Source organism: Misgurnus anguillicaudatus, chromosome 10 (assembly GCF_027580225.2).
Source record: "Misgurnus anguillicaudatus chromosome 10, ASM2758022v2, whole genome shotgun sequence".
In the NCBI taxonomy this organism is placed as follows: domain Eukaryota; kingdom Metazoa; phylum Chordata; class Actinopteri; order Cypriniformes; family Cobitidae; genus Misgurnus; species Misgurnus anguillicaudatus.
Window position 1 is genome coordinate 37,348,754 of NC_073346.2, and position 17,061 is coordinate 37,365,814.

General features: G+C 37.2%; 1 protein-coding gene across 6 annotated transcripts in view; it reads right to left on the bottom strand.

The window, feature by feature from the left end:
* The window catches only part of csmd3a (CUB and Sushi multiple domains 3a), a 489,960-nt gene that overhangs the window by 281,682 nt on the left and 191,217 nt on the right, over nt 1–17,061 (bottom strand). For all 6 annotated transcript variants that reach the window (XM_055211335.2, XM_055211334.2, XM_055211332.2 and 3 more), the window contains 2 exons: nt 12,450–12,641; nt 1–127 (listed from right to left, as the gene is read on the bottom strand). In XM_055211335.2, the coding sequence (XP_055067310.2) occupies nt 1–127; nt 12,450–12,641 (319 nt within the window). The remainder of the gene's footprint in view (nt 128–12,449; nt 12,642–17,061) is intronic.

Genomic DNA, 17,061 nt, shown 5'->3' on the forward strand with positions numbered 1-17,061 from the left:
CTGACAGTGTTGCCAGAGTCGACCTCGATGGTCCAGGTGCAACGGAGGTTGTTGTCATATGGAAAAGGATAACCGGGAGACAGTATCCGTCCGGATGATTCACCTTTAAAACTTCCCCCACATTCGGCTGCAACGAAGAAAAAAACAAGTTATTGCTCTGTCAGCTCCCACACACGATGATGATGTATTCAGCGGCCCTCTTCACCGGCTCTGCCGAGACTTGGGCTACTGAAATGCACGTCGCTCGATTTGACAGGACCGAGCCATCCTAACGTGCTAATGCAAAAATCGCTAGTAATTATGCATGCATGGGATAGAGCTTTTAAACACGTTGCTTGTGCATGTCATTAATTAACGTTAAAAGTCTGTCCGTGTTATTTATGAGCTCAGTCGTGCATAAAAACCAGAGGAGTGCTGCATATATCACAAAATAAAGGAAGGATTATCATATTCATTATGGCGGCGCTCTCTGTACTACATCACTCAAAGCGCTCGCTCTTCTCTGCATTATGTATAAGCCGAAGCAGTAGTACAGATAACGCTGTGATTAGTCAAAACATCAATCACATGAGCTACACACTAACAAACCCTACTGACTATTACAAACGCACAGGCTATTCAAACACTACAGACTAGAGTAAAAGCATTGCCATTAAGTCTGATGATATCTTCCAAAAGCCCTTTCAAAAGTATTGATTCATCTTTATTGAAAGGGTTAACTCATTTACAGTGAAGCTTATTGTTTTTTTAATGTTGAATTCCTTTCTCTTATCCCAGCTTAACACAGACACATCTTACCGAAATATTACTCTTTTATATCTTTGACTCCCTCAATAATTTGATAGGATCATTTACGTTTATCCAAAGTGACTTAGGGTGCATTTAATCTATACATTTTTTACAGTATTTGTGCATGCACCAATGGCAAACCTGAGGAGTGTTTGGGAAACCTGTTTGATAATTGTTTTTAATTCAAAATGCACATTTCAATCGACTAATCCTCAGAGAAAACACTAAATCGCGATTTTGGATGGACTGCTTTTACCCGCTCAGTGCATCCTTGAACTATGCCAGCTTTAAGTGCATTAATATTTTACGCTGCATCTCATAACTTTCATATTGTGAAAGAGGAAAATAGGTGAGGCATTTAAAAGCTAGCTTTACATGAAATATTTAACACGGTCTCAAAGTACGCCATTTTGATGTGCTGTCATAAGAGCAGGTGCGCCCCTGGGGCGAGCTTCCAGCATCTGCTCACAGGATTTCTGTCTGTGTGGAAAAGTTCTGCTTTATGTTAAAGCAATACTCCACTTTCATAAAAATTTACTCACCCCATGTCATCCAAAATGCTTATGTCTTTCTTTAGTCGAAAATAAATCAATTTTTTTGAGGAAAGCATTTCAGGAGTTTTCTCCATATAGTGGACTTTAGTGGACCTCAACGGTTTTTAGTTTAATGCAGCTTTGAATGACCCTAAATCAGTGATTTCCAACCGAGGGTACGTCAAGAGCTTTCCAGGGGGTACGCAAAAATATTTAGATTTTGCTTTGATCTCATCTATTTTTTATAAAAATGTCTTTCGTTTTTCCATTCATTCAGCTAAGATTGATTTTTGTGAGGAAAGCATTGTAAAAATGACAACTTTAAATGTAATTTTAATTCTATCATAAATATTATTAGCCGTTGTGAGTAAATGCGCTGCATGCTCCAAAACGCAAAAGTGTTGTTCAACTCAAAAACGATCTGACTATTTATCTGAATAGTTTCTAAAGACACAAAGTTTATTAATTATAAATAATGTTCAAATAATGATATTCATTCCCACTGCCATTGCATTTTTAAATGAAGCAAAAAAAAAATTCATTGTTTTTGGCTAACATATTTTGTCCCGTATGATGTCTTTTGTATTTATAGTGAATGTCTTAACACATTTATATTTGAACAGAATAATTTAAGTTATTTGCACACTTTAATTATCAGTAACTTAAATTGAGATTTTAGTAAATGAAGAGTTTTCGTTGCAAAACGAGATAAATCCATTTTTTTACATTTTTGTCAAAACATTTATTATTATAAAACGTTTATTATTATGTTATCATGTTATTATTTTGTTTTATGGTGCTACTTAGCTGTATTTTTTAAGTTATGCAGGTTTAAATCAAAACAAACCAACTGCAGTTGAATTGATATTAATTGGAATGCACAACCGTTGCAACCCTATATCACGCCAATACGTGACTATTTCACGTATGGACCAACGTGAAAATGTCACGTTTTGCCGCGTTTGAACGTGAGCATGTCACGTTTTCTGTTTGTGTCACTTTCACGTTTTGGTTACTCAACTTTTTTGTCCTATTTTCACACCATTTTCGCTTCGGTTTAGGGTTAGATTTGGTGCTTGTGTTATATGTCACTTTAAGTATTTGTCACTTTAAGTATTGGTTTATTAAAAAAAAAGATACAATACTTATTCTTTTATATTTTCTAAACTTTAACCAATTGTCGCCTGACGTTGGGGTTAGAGTTTGTTTAGGTAAGGATGTCATTTTATGTAAATCTAACCCTAAACCGAAGCGACAATGGTAAGAAATTAGGACAAAAAAGTTGAGTAACCAAAACGTGAAAGTGACACAAAAAGGAAACGTGACATGCTCACGTTCAAAAGCGGCAAAACGTGACATTTTCACGTTGGTCCATACGTGAAATAGTCACGTATTTGCGTGATATTGGGTTGACAAAAAAACAAGACTTCTGAACAATTAAAAAAAACGTGGTTATCTCGTTTTGCAATGGAACTCTTCAAATTTAGGGCCAGATTTAATAAAAAGGACGTGAGAGCTAAATTCCAAACAAGTGCCGTAGTGGAAAATTTGCGTGCGATTTAGTACAAAGGCGCAAATAAAATACACAGGCACAATAATGACATAAGCACATTTCCATAATGACCATTGCAATCTACTAAGAGCAGCGCAAATTAGTGCAGGATCGCAAATAAGAGACCTCGGCAGGACATCGCAATGAAAATGCGGACTGCGTAGTGTAAAATTCCAGCTAAGTAAAAGTAAACTAAGAAGAACCGGAGGACAAAAGATGAAGGGTAAAAGAAGTTTTTTGACTTCTCCTCGTGACTTCTCCTCCTCTTTTCTCCAGCAAATGAAATGCTTATGGCTTGGCAAACTATATTTTAAAAAAAGTATGTTCCTCTGGCAAAATGTTATACTTTCCTCCGATTAATGTTGCTTCTAAAAGGAAAACTTCCACAAATGCATATGCAATAAGGTCGCAAAAATAACACCTTTTCAGAGCTAAATATCTACTGCGTGTCTTTAGTAAGTTCAGTCGTTATTTAACGCCAAAATGATGGTTTGCGCAAGCTGTTAGTAAATCTGGCCCTTAAAGGGGTCATATGATGAAATTTTTTAATTTGTAAAATAAGTCTTTGGCGTTTCAAGAGTCCATATGTGAAGTTTTATCTCAAAACACCCCACAGATAATTAATTATAGCATGTCAAAAATGCCATTTTGTAGACCTTAGCAAAAATGTGCCATTTTTGGGTGTGTCTTTTTAACTCTTTTCCCGCCAGAGCTTTTTTAAAAAGTTGCCAGCCAGCGCCAGCATTTTTCACGATTTTCACCAAAGTTTAATGCCTTCCAGAAAATGTTCTTCTTTAAATGTATAAACATACAATATACCAAATAAAAGAACAGACCCTCTGCTTTCAAACAACAACAAACAAAAAAAAAGTTTCATCCTACCTTCAGTGGTTCTTTTGTAATCAGCTTTTGAATATGGGTAGGTTTCTGCAAAAACACCACATTTTGAGCAAAAAGCATAATTCCATTTTTGTGACGGACTTTTCATAGAGATCCCATTAAGAGCGATCTTTAAAACAGACACGAACATGCAACAGCTTGCCATAGAGCAATACTTCCGGTTTTAAAAAGTTGCGGTGGATAATAACGGTATTGCGGAAAGACGGAAAATCTCGTCATTGGCGGGGAAGTGTTTTTTCTTAATTGACGAGATATCTTGTCAATGGCGGTGAAAGAGTTAAATGCAAATGAGCTGATAAATTCAAACACTGATCGCAATGATAGTGGTTTGTTGAAATAAACATGCTTCATCAGTCAGTGATTTTTACTTTAATTTTTAAAATTAATTAATTAATTTACTTACTAATTATTTGTCTTTAAAACACGACTTTGGTTTAGTTTCGATGAAGGGGTACCTGAGCCTTACTGATGGGGCTGTGGGGGTACTTAGGGCTAAAAAGGTTGGGAACCACTGCTCTAAATGATCCCAACCAAGGCAAAAGTGTCTTATTTAGCGAAAAGATCGTAATTTTCACCAAAAAAGTAGTTTTTAACCACAACATCTTGTCTTGCACTAGCCTTGTGATGCGCCAGCGTGACTTTATGTATTATGTAATCATGTCAAAAGGTCAAGAAAACTTTGTTTATAAGTGTGGAAAAAAAGGAGCGTTCAGACGTTGTTGTATGTGAAATGATACAAATGCATGTTTTTGTGTCAGTTTAATGTTAAAAATGGCCCGCAAGTGTGCGTTTCACATATGTAACACGTGACCTTTCGATTAGATTACGTAACACGGAAGGTCACACTGGCGGGTCACACAGATGAAAAATTGTGGTTATTTTTTTGGCAAAAATTATGATGATTTGGCTAGATGAGACCATTATGCCTCAGTTGGGATCGTTTATAGAGTCATTTATCGCTGCATTGAAACTGTTAACTGTTGAGGTCCACTTAAGTCCACCATATGGAGAAAAATAGTTAAGGAGTAATCCTTTAACTGCTCTACTGTTCAGACATTTCATCATATACAAACCACGCATACACTGGACGTCCATTAATAATTAAATTATTATTTTAAATGATGCTTTTTTGGTATTCGGAAACGGTGACATTGTAAGCAAAGGTCCGGATGAGAAACACAGAAAACAAGAGTGGAATACTAAACAGTCCAGTTATTATGAGAAAAATAAACCCTGACAAGGCGAAAGAGAAGCACATCGACATGAAGGGTCTGTTTTACACCACGTTATCGCAACCTTCCAAATACATAAATATTTGGGTATGAAATGAATGAGATTTGAATTTAAATAGATTTATCCTACTGTAAATTATGTCTACAGATCGATCTTGGAAAATTCTCATTTTCAAACAATGTAGAAAACAGTCAGTCAAACAACAGCACAAACACAGCAAAAATATATTAAATATTAATGGTTTAATATTAATATTCATGTATTTTGTTTGTATTTTTATGCAAATTTTATTACAAATATGTTATTCAACGTAATTGCCTTCCTCTAGTTTACGTTCTTTAACATGCATCTCTTGTTTGATCTTGTTTATTCAGAGTCATGTTGAATTAAAACATACAAACAAACTGGTCTTTTTAAGATTAGACTAACTGTTAATCGGTGCCATTTCTGTCCCCAGGACATTATATGTATAGAAATGCAAGAACAGTAACTCTGCATGTTAATCTAACACCAACTTTAAACCATATAATTTAAAACATAAATAAAGCGCTGAAAAACTTGTGATCTGTCCCAGCTCTCTATCGCTATATTTTACCTTTAAATATAAAGCATAAAATTCTTCAGATATCTTTATTTCCTTATTTATTTATTTGCATTTTTGTGTGGCTCCATAACTAGGGTGACCATACGTGCCTTTTTCCCAGACACATCCTGGCCAGGATTTTGGGTGTGTCCTCCGGATGTCGCATTTGTCGAGCGCATGCATCATCGAGGTTTATTATTTCAAGCTCTGTTGCCGAAAAGCAACTGGTACATGGTAAGAATGACATGTGTATGTCTTAAGATAAATAAATGTTAATTTAAAAAGTTTTTAATTGAAATATGAGAACCTTGATGACGTATGCAGTCGACAAATGCCACTTTCAGAGGACGCACCCGAAATCCTGTCCAGGACGTGTTTGGGAAAATTGGCACGTATGGTCACCTTATTCATAACCCATCTTGGCCTTAAATATTTTTTTAAAAAGTCTTTTATTTTAGATAAAATGCACATTTTAGTCATGTCCCCAGGATACACAACACTTCCCCGTCTAAAAGTCACATTTTCAAAAGAAAGTTACATCATCTGGATCTTCTGAAGGCTACGTGAAGATCAAAAGTTACTTTTCTCATTTTCTTTCTGTATATTTTATAATATTGATGTTATAACTGTAAATGTCAATTTTAAAAGGGATAATTCACCGAAAAATTCATCATTTTCTCATTCTCATGTTGATCTAAACCTGTCAAAAAAGTAAATTCTTTTTTGTTTTTTTTTTTTTTTTTTTTTTTAATTTATATAGTGCAAACACAGAAAGTGACTCTATTTACATGTGGTAAATAACAATGAATAGAACAAAACGGAAAATAAAATAAATAAAAAAAAAAAAAAAAAAAAAAAAAACAGATAAGACAAACAAATAATAAATACAGCCATTGCCCATACATAATATGTTGTAAGTATATGTGTGTGTAAAGAATGAGGGGATATTTAGAGTAATGCATACATGTTGAAAAGTAGGTAATCCAATTAATAGATACATTTAGATAAATTCATACGGTTAGAATAGAGGTAGAAAGAAAGAGGAAAAAAAAAAAAAAAATTATTTTATAATAATAATAATAATTAATAATTTATTATTTTACAATAATAATAAAATATATATATACCAATAAATAAAAAGGGGGAGGTAGCACAAACCGAGGGGTTGAAAGATGAGGAAAATACATACACCACAAGCACCTAGCCTTGTGTGTTTTGAGGTATTGGGGACTGATGTGGCATCGGGCCCAAGGAGCAGCCCCTCATGGTCCCATAGGGTAGTTCCAACCTCAGGCCTACCCTGTTTTTTTGAATAATGATAAATGAAAAATGAAAACCTCTAATGTGTGGTGCATTTAAAAAAAATGGACATGCAGTGGAGATCCAGACCCGGGTAGTGGTCAGGTCAACACACACGTCACACTTACCCTATGTTATATTTGTTATATTAGGTTGATATTGAATTAATATGTCGATCAAGAAATCTACTGGTGTTTAGTGCATTAAAAACAGTGTGATGTGCAGTGCCGAACCAGGTCATAGTAGCTAAAGCCCTTGCCAGCACACACGCCACACTTGCCCTATATTTTGGTTATGGTGTCGATATTATATTTTTAAAGTGTTTTAATAAATAGCAATAATAATAATAATAATAATAATGATAATGATAATAATAAACGGAGGAGGCACGAAAAGCTGGGTCAGACTGAGGCTGGGAATAGAAGAGGAAAGATTATGGGGACAACCAGGTGGCAATTTCCTCAAACTCAATGCCACATCCATCCACCATCATCAGGCAGAAAATCAGAGGAGAGGAAAAAAAAAAAAAGAAAAAAAAAAAAAAAGGGGGGGGGGGGACTGGGGACAGAAGGAAGATGGGGGAAAAGAGAATGAAATGTCGATATGTTTATAATCAGTACAATATTAATAATTATAATAATTAATTGATACTAAATTCTGATGAACACAAAAGATATTTTGATAAATGATGGTAAGCACACAGTTCATGGTACCCATTGACTTCCATCATATTTGTTTTTCCTACTTTAGAAGTCAATGGTTAAAATCAGCTGTGTGCTTACATTCATTTATCAAAATATATATTTGTGTTAATCAGAAAAAAGAAATTTATACAAGTTTAGAATAACATGAGAATGAGAAAATGTTTGCAGAATTTTCATTTTTGAGTGAATTGTCCCTTTAATCTTCAGTCCTGTTATCTATATTATTTAATTGATGTAATCGGTTTATTTTAAAATACAAATTTGTGCTAAATCACTAGAATTTGCTCAGTGTCTTCATGCTATAACCACTTATTACACGGCTCTCTGGAATGCTTGATTTTGATTGGTCAGTTGAGACATTTGCAGGTTCTTTCTTTTCAAATAATAACTGCTCCAAAGTAATAACACATAGCCGGTACTACTTGTATGTTTAAAATCCCTCCGCGCCAACAAAGATTACTGTTTGGCGCCATCTTGTGACAAACACTGGACAACCGTAATTAAAGGGGCCATGGCATGAAAATCTGACTTTTTCCATGTTTAAGTGCTATGATTGGGTCCCCAGTGCTTCTATCAACCTACAAAATGTGAAAAAAAATCAACCCAGTAACTTAGTTTTGGTAAACCATTCTCTACAAGCATGTGAAAAAATAGGTCGTTGAAATTTGGCTCTCCTTATGATGTCATAAAGAGCTCTTATTAATTTAAAACAAATATGGCAATAAAATGTTTCAAATTCATATTCATGTCCAGTTTTTATTCTTATGTAGGAAGTAATAAGCCGTGTAATAAGCGGGATAATGTAGAGACAGCCTGTAGTTATCTCGAAATAAGCCCCTTCAGTGTGATATAAGACCCTCCGCTTCGCGTCGGGTCCTGATCACACTGTCGGGGCTTATTTCCCGATAACTACCGGCTGCCTCTACATTATCCCTTACATATTCAATGCAGCTATGTTTGTTATATATGTTTGTCATTAGATTCAGTGTTGAACAAAGATAAAAATATCCTCCCATTTTACCGATTCGGTGGAGTGGCTCTTGTATTTTATTCCGAGCATCAACTTCCTTGTTAAAATCAAATTGAGCTTTTTAAAGCTGTGTGCAACATCTCACGATGCGAATCGGGCGCTGCAATTGCTGCGAATGTGCAATACTTGCCTCAATTGTGAAATTCGCATGACCTGTTGTCGGCAAGCCAATTAATGTAGTGAATAGCTTATTGACTCGTCCGGTTTGAGACATCCAGTATCAGAAAATGGAGAAGAGCATCGTTTTTTATTTGCATGAATGACGGGAAAAGCAAAAGTTATTACGCGGGTAATCTAGAGCCATGTTCATATTTGCTTCGTTTTTGTTGCGCACACACAGGAGAAACTTTGAAATGAAACTTTTTGATCAAATGTATAAGTTGTATGTATGGTTTAGCAGTCGTGTAGCGTAGCAGCTGGTCGGACAGTTGTTTATGGTTAAGCTGTCGGGTGAACAAATAAGCACACAAACATCTCACGCTGGGAAGCGGCAAACCAGTGTTCAAAACAACATATGCCGGTCTTTGCAGTCCAGTAATGAATATGAATTCAAAAAGTTTTTCTCCCTCAAGAATTTCCTGTTTGCACTGTGCGAAACGCAAGGCTACACGAAGTAAAGATCGTCTAGTCGTAATATTACAAGCTATTATAAAGCACATTAAGCTCAGGACTGAAGTAAACTCTAATTAGCATAATGCAATAAAAGCAAGAACGGCAAGAGAAAAACACCAACACAAAACATTTAAGCGAACATTATGTTTTGTACTGTATACACATTTACTTCTTTAATGCTGAGGCCATACCATAAACAGTTGATGATATTAATAAGACACTTTTCTAAGGAAACCTGGTGATTTTAACTTTTCTGCTGAAAACTATTTCTGCACGAAAGTTAAGTTTTTTTAAACAGGTTTCCCAAACAATCTCCTTCTTCTGAATAAATATTGAGCCAGAAGTTGACATCAAATGTTAACTATTTACAAGAAGACCACTGACAAACAGCCTATATTTCTCTCAAAATGACACATCAGCATGCACATCGTGTTTGCAATTGCACAAATCCTCACAACACACTGAGATGAAAGTTGAATTGTTTTAAGCGAAGGCAGAAATCACGCAAACGTATACAAACACTTCAGCCGAGTTATTGTGCAAGCAATATACGTGATGGGCACTCTCGCAGATCAATTCTTTTCAAGGTATTAGCATACACACACAGAATGGACTGAGCAAGTCCAATTAAGTGCAATTTTAAAAAGTAAATTGACAGGAATAAGAAAGCAACTGCATTCATTTAATTGATATTACACCACTCGACATTCGACTTCAAAGTACCACAGGAGCAATTTGAAAGCACACGAAGCCATCGGCTCTTGAATGGCTCTCGTGGTATTATGGGGTTGGGCAGACCGATTAGTTTAAGACAACACATGAAGTCAAACACACATGGCTTTTGTGGATTCACGTAATATGTGAGTTAGACTTAAAGCAGCCTTGCAATTACATCCAAGTAGAGAAAACTCGAGAAAACTGCTTTTAAATATTGTGATAGCCCTTATGAAAATTAACTATGGTTTTACTACAGTAAAAAACATGCTAGCTGTAGTAAATCCATGGTTACCACAAAATAACCATGGTTACTGTAGTAAAACTATGGTTTTGCTAATAGTAATCTATACAACAAAAATATGGTTCATTTTCGTAAGGGACTTCTTAAACACTACATTCAAGAAAAAAATCAAGAAATTTTAGCTTACCCCATTGGCAGAGTTTTTTTTTTTTTGCTTGTTTTATGCACAAATCAAAACATAAAAAATACATTGTTTTACAAATTTTCACAGGACAAATAACCTCAGAAATCATGGATTGGTAAAAAAGTTAAAAAAAAATAAAAAGAGAGCAACGCAAAAATGTGTACATAAAATCTGTTTTGTTATTAGCCTGTTGGTTAATCATTAATTTCTAATGTTTTAAGCATGTTTATTTTTCTTTAAAACACTTATATAATCCTATAACTAAGTACATAGCTCCAGATTACAAAAAACGCAAGGCATGAATACGTTAAAAACTTTTCTCTGGTGAGTTTTTTAAGCACATTGACTGAATCAACATAAGCAGGATTCCTTTCTAACTAAAAAACATTTGTACACAACTTTGGGGTTTTAACTCTAACAATACTTGCATCATGTAATAGCTTGTTATCAAGTCAATCACACGTTATTAAGTCAATGTTCATGTTTTAAAACAACATAACGGAGAAAAAACATGGGATAAACTCTTACGTTCAATACAAACTGGAGATGTACACTGCAAAAAATTATTTTCAAGAAAAAAAATCCTTAGAATTTTTGTCTTGTTTTCAGTAAAAATATATAAAAATTCTTAAATTAAGATGCTTTTTTCTTGATGAGCAAAATTACCCAATAAAATAAGTCTAGTTTTTAGAAAAAAAATATCAAATTTAAGTGTTTTTGTGCATAAAACAACCAAAACAATCTGTCAATGGGGTAAGCAAATTTTTCTTGAATTTTTCTTGAATTTAGTGTTTTTTTTTGCTTGTTTTATGCACAAAATCACTTACATATTATATTTTTGGTCTAAAAACTAGTCTTATTTTCTTGGATTGTTTTGCTCATCAAGAAAAAGCAATAATTTAAGACTTTTTAAATATTTTTAATGAAAACAAGAAAAAAATGTTTTAGATTTTTTTCTTGAAAATCATTTTTTGCGGTGTATACTTAGTTGTTGTCATTATTGTATAGTTGGACTATATTGGTGTTTTAAAGAAAAGTAAACATGCTTACTGTGCATTCACACCAGCCGCGGTAGAGGCGGCAAAAACGCGCTATTCACACGTAGTTGGACGGTTGAAAATGTTGAGTTTACTTGCTTCATTCGCGCGTGAAAGCCACGTGTGAAATTCTAGTCATTTGAGACATTCACATGGAAATTCGTGTCATGGGAGGGGCTTCTGTGACTCCGCTCGCTCCCTGTTATCATGTCACTACTAGAGCAAGCTCCTTATTGGTTAACATGGCGCGAATATCCGAATAAAGTTCAGATTTTTCAACTCGCGTGTTTCCTGCAGCAACACTTAATTCGGATGGAACGCGCCGAAAGCGCCATCCGCACGAGTCGCACCGCAGGATGCCTATTCGCGTCTTTGCATTGACTTATGCTACATACACACCAAATGCGGGGGAATCGCGTTACTCGCTCTAGATTACTAGTGGGATTTAACTTCGTGTCATGCTAATTTTTCGCTTAATTAAAAAAATTTCAACTTGGGTGAAGACGCGTTTGAGGTGAATAGTGCATGTTTTTGCGGCAAACGTGCCACCCATATTGCGTCATTCGCATCGCCACGCGCAATGACGCGTCTGATCGTGTCTTTGCATTGACTTTGTATGTAATCTACTCGTGCAAATCGTTGAACTCACGTTTGGTGTGTTTGCCCCATTAACATGTAAATCACTCGCGCTTGCCGCCTCTTCTGCGTCTGGTGTATATGCCACATTACATATAAAATGAGAAATAGCGATTAGCCAACAGGTTAATATCCAAAACAGATATTATGTACACAATGTGCTGCTCTCATCTCAAATGAGGTCATATGTCCCTTCAAATTTTAACAATTCACGTATTCTGAGGTTCTTTGTCATTGGAAATTTGTAAAACAATGTATTTTCTGTGTTTTGACCGGCATCCTGATACAAAACAATAGGTTTAAATTGCACGCTCTGGATGTCTATCCCTCACAGCCTCGGTTTGGAGTCAAAATGTCGACGGACTGAATAAGGCACACGAATGTGTTGCATGACCTCACCTATACAGGATGGAAGGGGGTTGTCCCATGTCCGTCTCTCTCCTGTCATACATCTCAATATACTGCTGCCGTGAAGACTGTATCCAGCATCACAGCGATACGTGACCATGCTCCCGGCAAAGTGGCCCTGATCGCTGACTTTGGATCCAAACTGAGGTATGCCGGGGTCATCACAATGAGAAAGTTCAAAGCCTACAGGAGAGAAAAGTATACACATCAGCTTGGATTTGACATTTAAGTTAGCGTTGTTGAATATAAAGCAACAGTAGTATACTATATATAAGTTATATAAGTATATATATATATAAGTATATATAAGTTATTTTTCTTCAAAGCTAAATTAGCTGAATGTGACAGAAACACTTATTAGAAAAGCATAAAATCTAACAAGGTAAATAGCCAATTATTCTCATTTAACATTGATTGAATGATATATTGTGTTTTATATAAGCAATTTTAATAAACATATAAACATAAACAGACCTTTGTGGTTTATATAGTTAGAAATAAATATATGTCCTAATGGGGCGGTTTCCAAACAGGGTTTAGATTAATCCAGAACTAGTCCTTAGTTGTATCAGGACATTTAATTTTTACAAACAAACCTTACAATAAACAATACTGGTGTGCATCTTGTGACAAAACAATGGCACTGTTGTATGTTAAGACTAGGGTTGTCAAAAGATTAATCGCGATTAATCGCATACAAAATAAAAGTATACCCTTTAAAAAAATCAGTAGAAATTACAATGGTATTGCAGCTGGGTTGCCGGTAAATTACCATAGATTTAAATTTATGTTATTTACTGGCAAGAGTTTGTTCAAAGTTATATTATGCAACTTTTATTTTGTATCCAATAAATCATGATTAATCTTTTGACAAAACTATGCACAAATAAAAGGGACACATATTTGCCCTCCCATGCAGCAAAAAATCACAATCAAATGAATAATTTTACCAGATTTAACCATGCAAATATCTCCAACACCATCCCTGAGTTTCAAAACAGGGCTTTCCTACTCATTTTCAATTTAATTTTTCATTTGTATATCCTAACATACATAATTTCATCCAACAGACGCACAAACGATATCATTCCAAGCATTTCATCCTAATCAGATTTTAACAAGTGAATGATACAGCTAATTAATTCATTAAAACTAGGTGCGAGTGAATGAAACTCGATTCAGGTCTGCCAGTCCCGGAGGAAACGGCATTATACATTTCACTTCGAGTTTGCATAATGCAACCTTGTTATGCACATAATGCAACAAAGATTTACAAACTCGCAGCTGTATTAATATCCGTATTTATGGGAACACGCAGACTGATAATGTTATGAGACAATAACATGGCTAACACAGCGTCTGCTAATTAAGACTTTACAGACGGTAGATGAAAATACTGAGCGGTAGGAACCGCGTAATTGCTCGGCTAACAGCGGGAACTCTTTTCGAGATTAACCAAGCAGTAACTAATAACACAGCAATGCTACCGACTTTGCAGCGGTGTCTCAACTCTTTCTATTAATATTAAAATGGTGTAGTATCCCAGTCACTGGCAGAATGGGATGTTGCCACCCTCGAAGTAAGAACCGTGTGTCCTCTGTGCTAAATAAATACTGCCGTGACTTCTGGGAACGAGTATATATATATCGAAAGGTTAAATAATTAAGTAATGGCCAACCCAGGACATTCAGTTCTCGGATGAAGGGCAGCGGCGGTTCAGCAAACCCATGACTCTCTCAAGTAACCTGGAATTAAATACTTTCCCTCCACAGCAGCTCTCCAACATTTTTATATTACATTTGCAGGCTTTTGGCAGACATTGTTAGGTGACGTAATGTAAAGATTTTTGCATTAAAAATATCTAAAAACTACTAGCACATTTTGTTCACATTATGGTATAGGTAGACTAAGCACAGCTCAAGATCAAAATCCAAATGCATTGGTGCATTGTAACACACCCCATGTCTGACACATAAAGGAGACGCTTGGAGCAAAGGGCTGAGAGTGTCATGTAGCAAATGAGCGAGTCCATCTGAACGCCTCCAGGGTCTGCTATTAGCACGTCACTCCTTCTTTTTTTTTTTAAAGGGGAAGCTGTGCACAGTACATGCTGCCCATCTCCTTTACAGTGATATTTACCTCACGCTGGGCCATTACTACAATACCATGAGCTAAATTCACAGCGCAGAGTCAATGCAGGGCTCATGTTTAAGATATCAAATTATTCTGCGCTGTGAACTGTGGTAGGCACAATAGAAAATTTCTCAACATAAAAAAGACATACAGTTTCAAACAAAAATAAAGTCTGGTACCATTAAACCATAACTAAATAATGGTAATTTAAAGGGCTCAATTTTAAAACCACTAAACCTGGAAAGAGAGGGAGGGAGAGTGAGCGAGCGAGCGAGCGAGAGAGAGAGAGAGAGAGAGAGAGACACACACACACACACACACACGAGGTGGTTTCGGGAGCGCTGGGAAAATGGCACAGTTCAAGTTGACAATGAAATGAAGAGATTAATCCAGAAATGAACATTAATTGATGCAATATATTCAACTGTGAATCAAGTAACTGTGCATTCTGACAGAAAGATTGAGAGACTGTATCACAATCTCATTGCAGGGATTCACACATGTGGTGCACACACACTTGAAAATGAACTTTATCCCACACCTGCTAATGATGGGGGAATTAAGAAAGATTACAGTGAAAATGTGAGCCGCCCTGGATAAGACAACATCATATATTATCTCACGGAAACTGCGACTGTCATCAGAACGACACTGATTTTTTTTGGGAGGTTGATTTGTATATCTTTGTATTATATATTTTAATCATTCACTAAAGCAATTTGCATATTGTTTTATTATTTTTCCCTTTTATTTATTTTTTAAAAAGCAACTAATTATATTAAAAACGCAAAAAATCATATAATTTATTATAATATAATATAATTTAATATGCCCAATTACATACATACAGACACACAAAACCAAAAGCTTTCCATTGATGTATGGTTTGTTAGGACAAAATATTTGGCCAGAGATAACTATTTATAAATTTGCAATCTGAGGGTGCAAAATTTAAATATTGAGAAAATCGCCTTTAAAGTTGTCCAAGTACTTAGCAATTGCATCCACTCACAAAAATAAAGTTCCCTTTCAGTCGGTCACTACGACGTCACGTCGTGACCGACGAATTGGGAACCGCTTCGCGGGTGACCTATCTGCTTCGAGAAACCTTTAAAACGCCAATGAACTTGGCATGCAGATAATTGCATCTGCCGGCGCCGCCCCGCCGCACAGCTATTTAATGAGCGGCAGGTGCAGTTATCAAATCAGCTTTTTAGCTTCGAAAGCTGGCAGACTGACTGCTCACGAGAAGCTACTCTCTGCTCTTTGGAGAACTCTGCGTGTTCGATTTGGTTGGGCAAAGGCATTTCAGCGGAGGCTCGCGGGTGTTCCACCTCTCTTTTAAATTTTTTGACTTTTTTCTCACTCTTAGTTGAGTGTGTGCGTAGCCGTTCCCCTGTGTGCTTCATCAACATCAGCACATTAAAAGAGTATTTCCTCTAAAAGAGTATTGCGGTGTTCTGCGTCTTTTTAAGGACAGCATTTCACTTGCACTGAGACGGGGGCGTCTTTTTAAAGATGTCTTTCTGTCCGTGTTTCTGGATGCGGCAAATGTATGGGTCCCCGGGTGGCCACAATCGTTTTCTCTCGTGCGCAAGAGTGCATGCTGAGGCTGCGATCGTGGAGGGTTCATACTCCTAAGAGAGCATGAACCTCTTGGATGGCGGAGACGGGTTTCGTACCTCCGGGAACGTTACCCCCGTTTTTCCGTTGCGGAGCCCCGTTAAAGGTGCGGTGGCAAAACTCCGGAAATCTTATATCCGTATAAACGGTGCTGAATCGGTTAGCTGGTTCGTCCAGTGACTCTCAGCACCCCCATCCACAGCCAGAGGTGCCGTAAGAGGCGGGTGGCGCGTGTTCTACGCACTCTCGTCCTCTTTCAGTCCTCACGAGGATTCTATGTCTGTCACAGCATCGGAGAGGGGGTCGTCTATTCGGTCGCCGACTCGGACCCACTCCCGCCTTCGGGTTGGGTAGGGGCTTCCGTGCTCGACCCCGAGTGGCGGCCATGTACGCTCGGGAGCGCGGAGACGGTCTGCGTGGAGCGGAGAGCTCCTCCCCCACCGCACCGTCCCGCCTAGATGATTGGCACTTCAGGACTGCAAGAACAGCCCCGACCTTCTGTGCCTTTCTTCCCGGGGTGCATGTTGGTTGACACGGTCGTGGAAAACTCGTTTTCCTCCCGGAACCGATTGTTCAGCCATCACCTCTTACCTCTCCTGACGGCGGGGCCGCTAAGGTTGCTGCTCCAAGAGACCAGCCTCCCTCCCCTCACAGACCCACGGGCTTGTGAGAGGTGGCCTCTGCCGTGCGCGCCATGGCGTGATGCAGGTCCGCCAGGCTAAGGCACTGAAGGATCTGCACAGGTGAGGTCACGGTCCGGCAACTAAAGAATCCTGTGTGGCTCTGACCTGGCGCTACGTGCGACTGGGTTCACCCCACAGGCCGCCGGACGTGCTATGCCCACCCC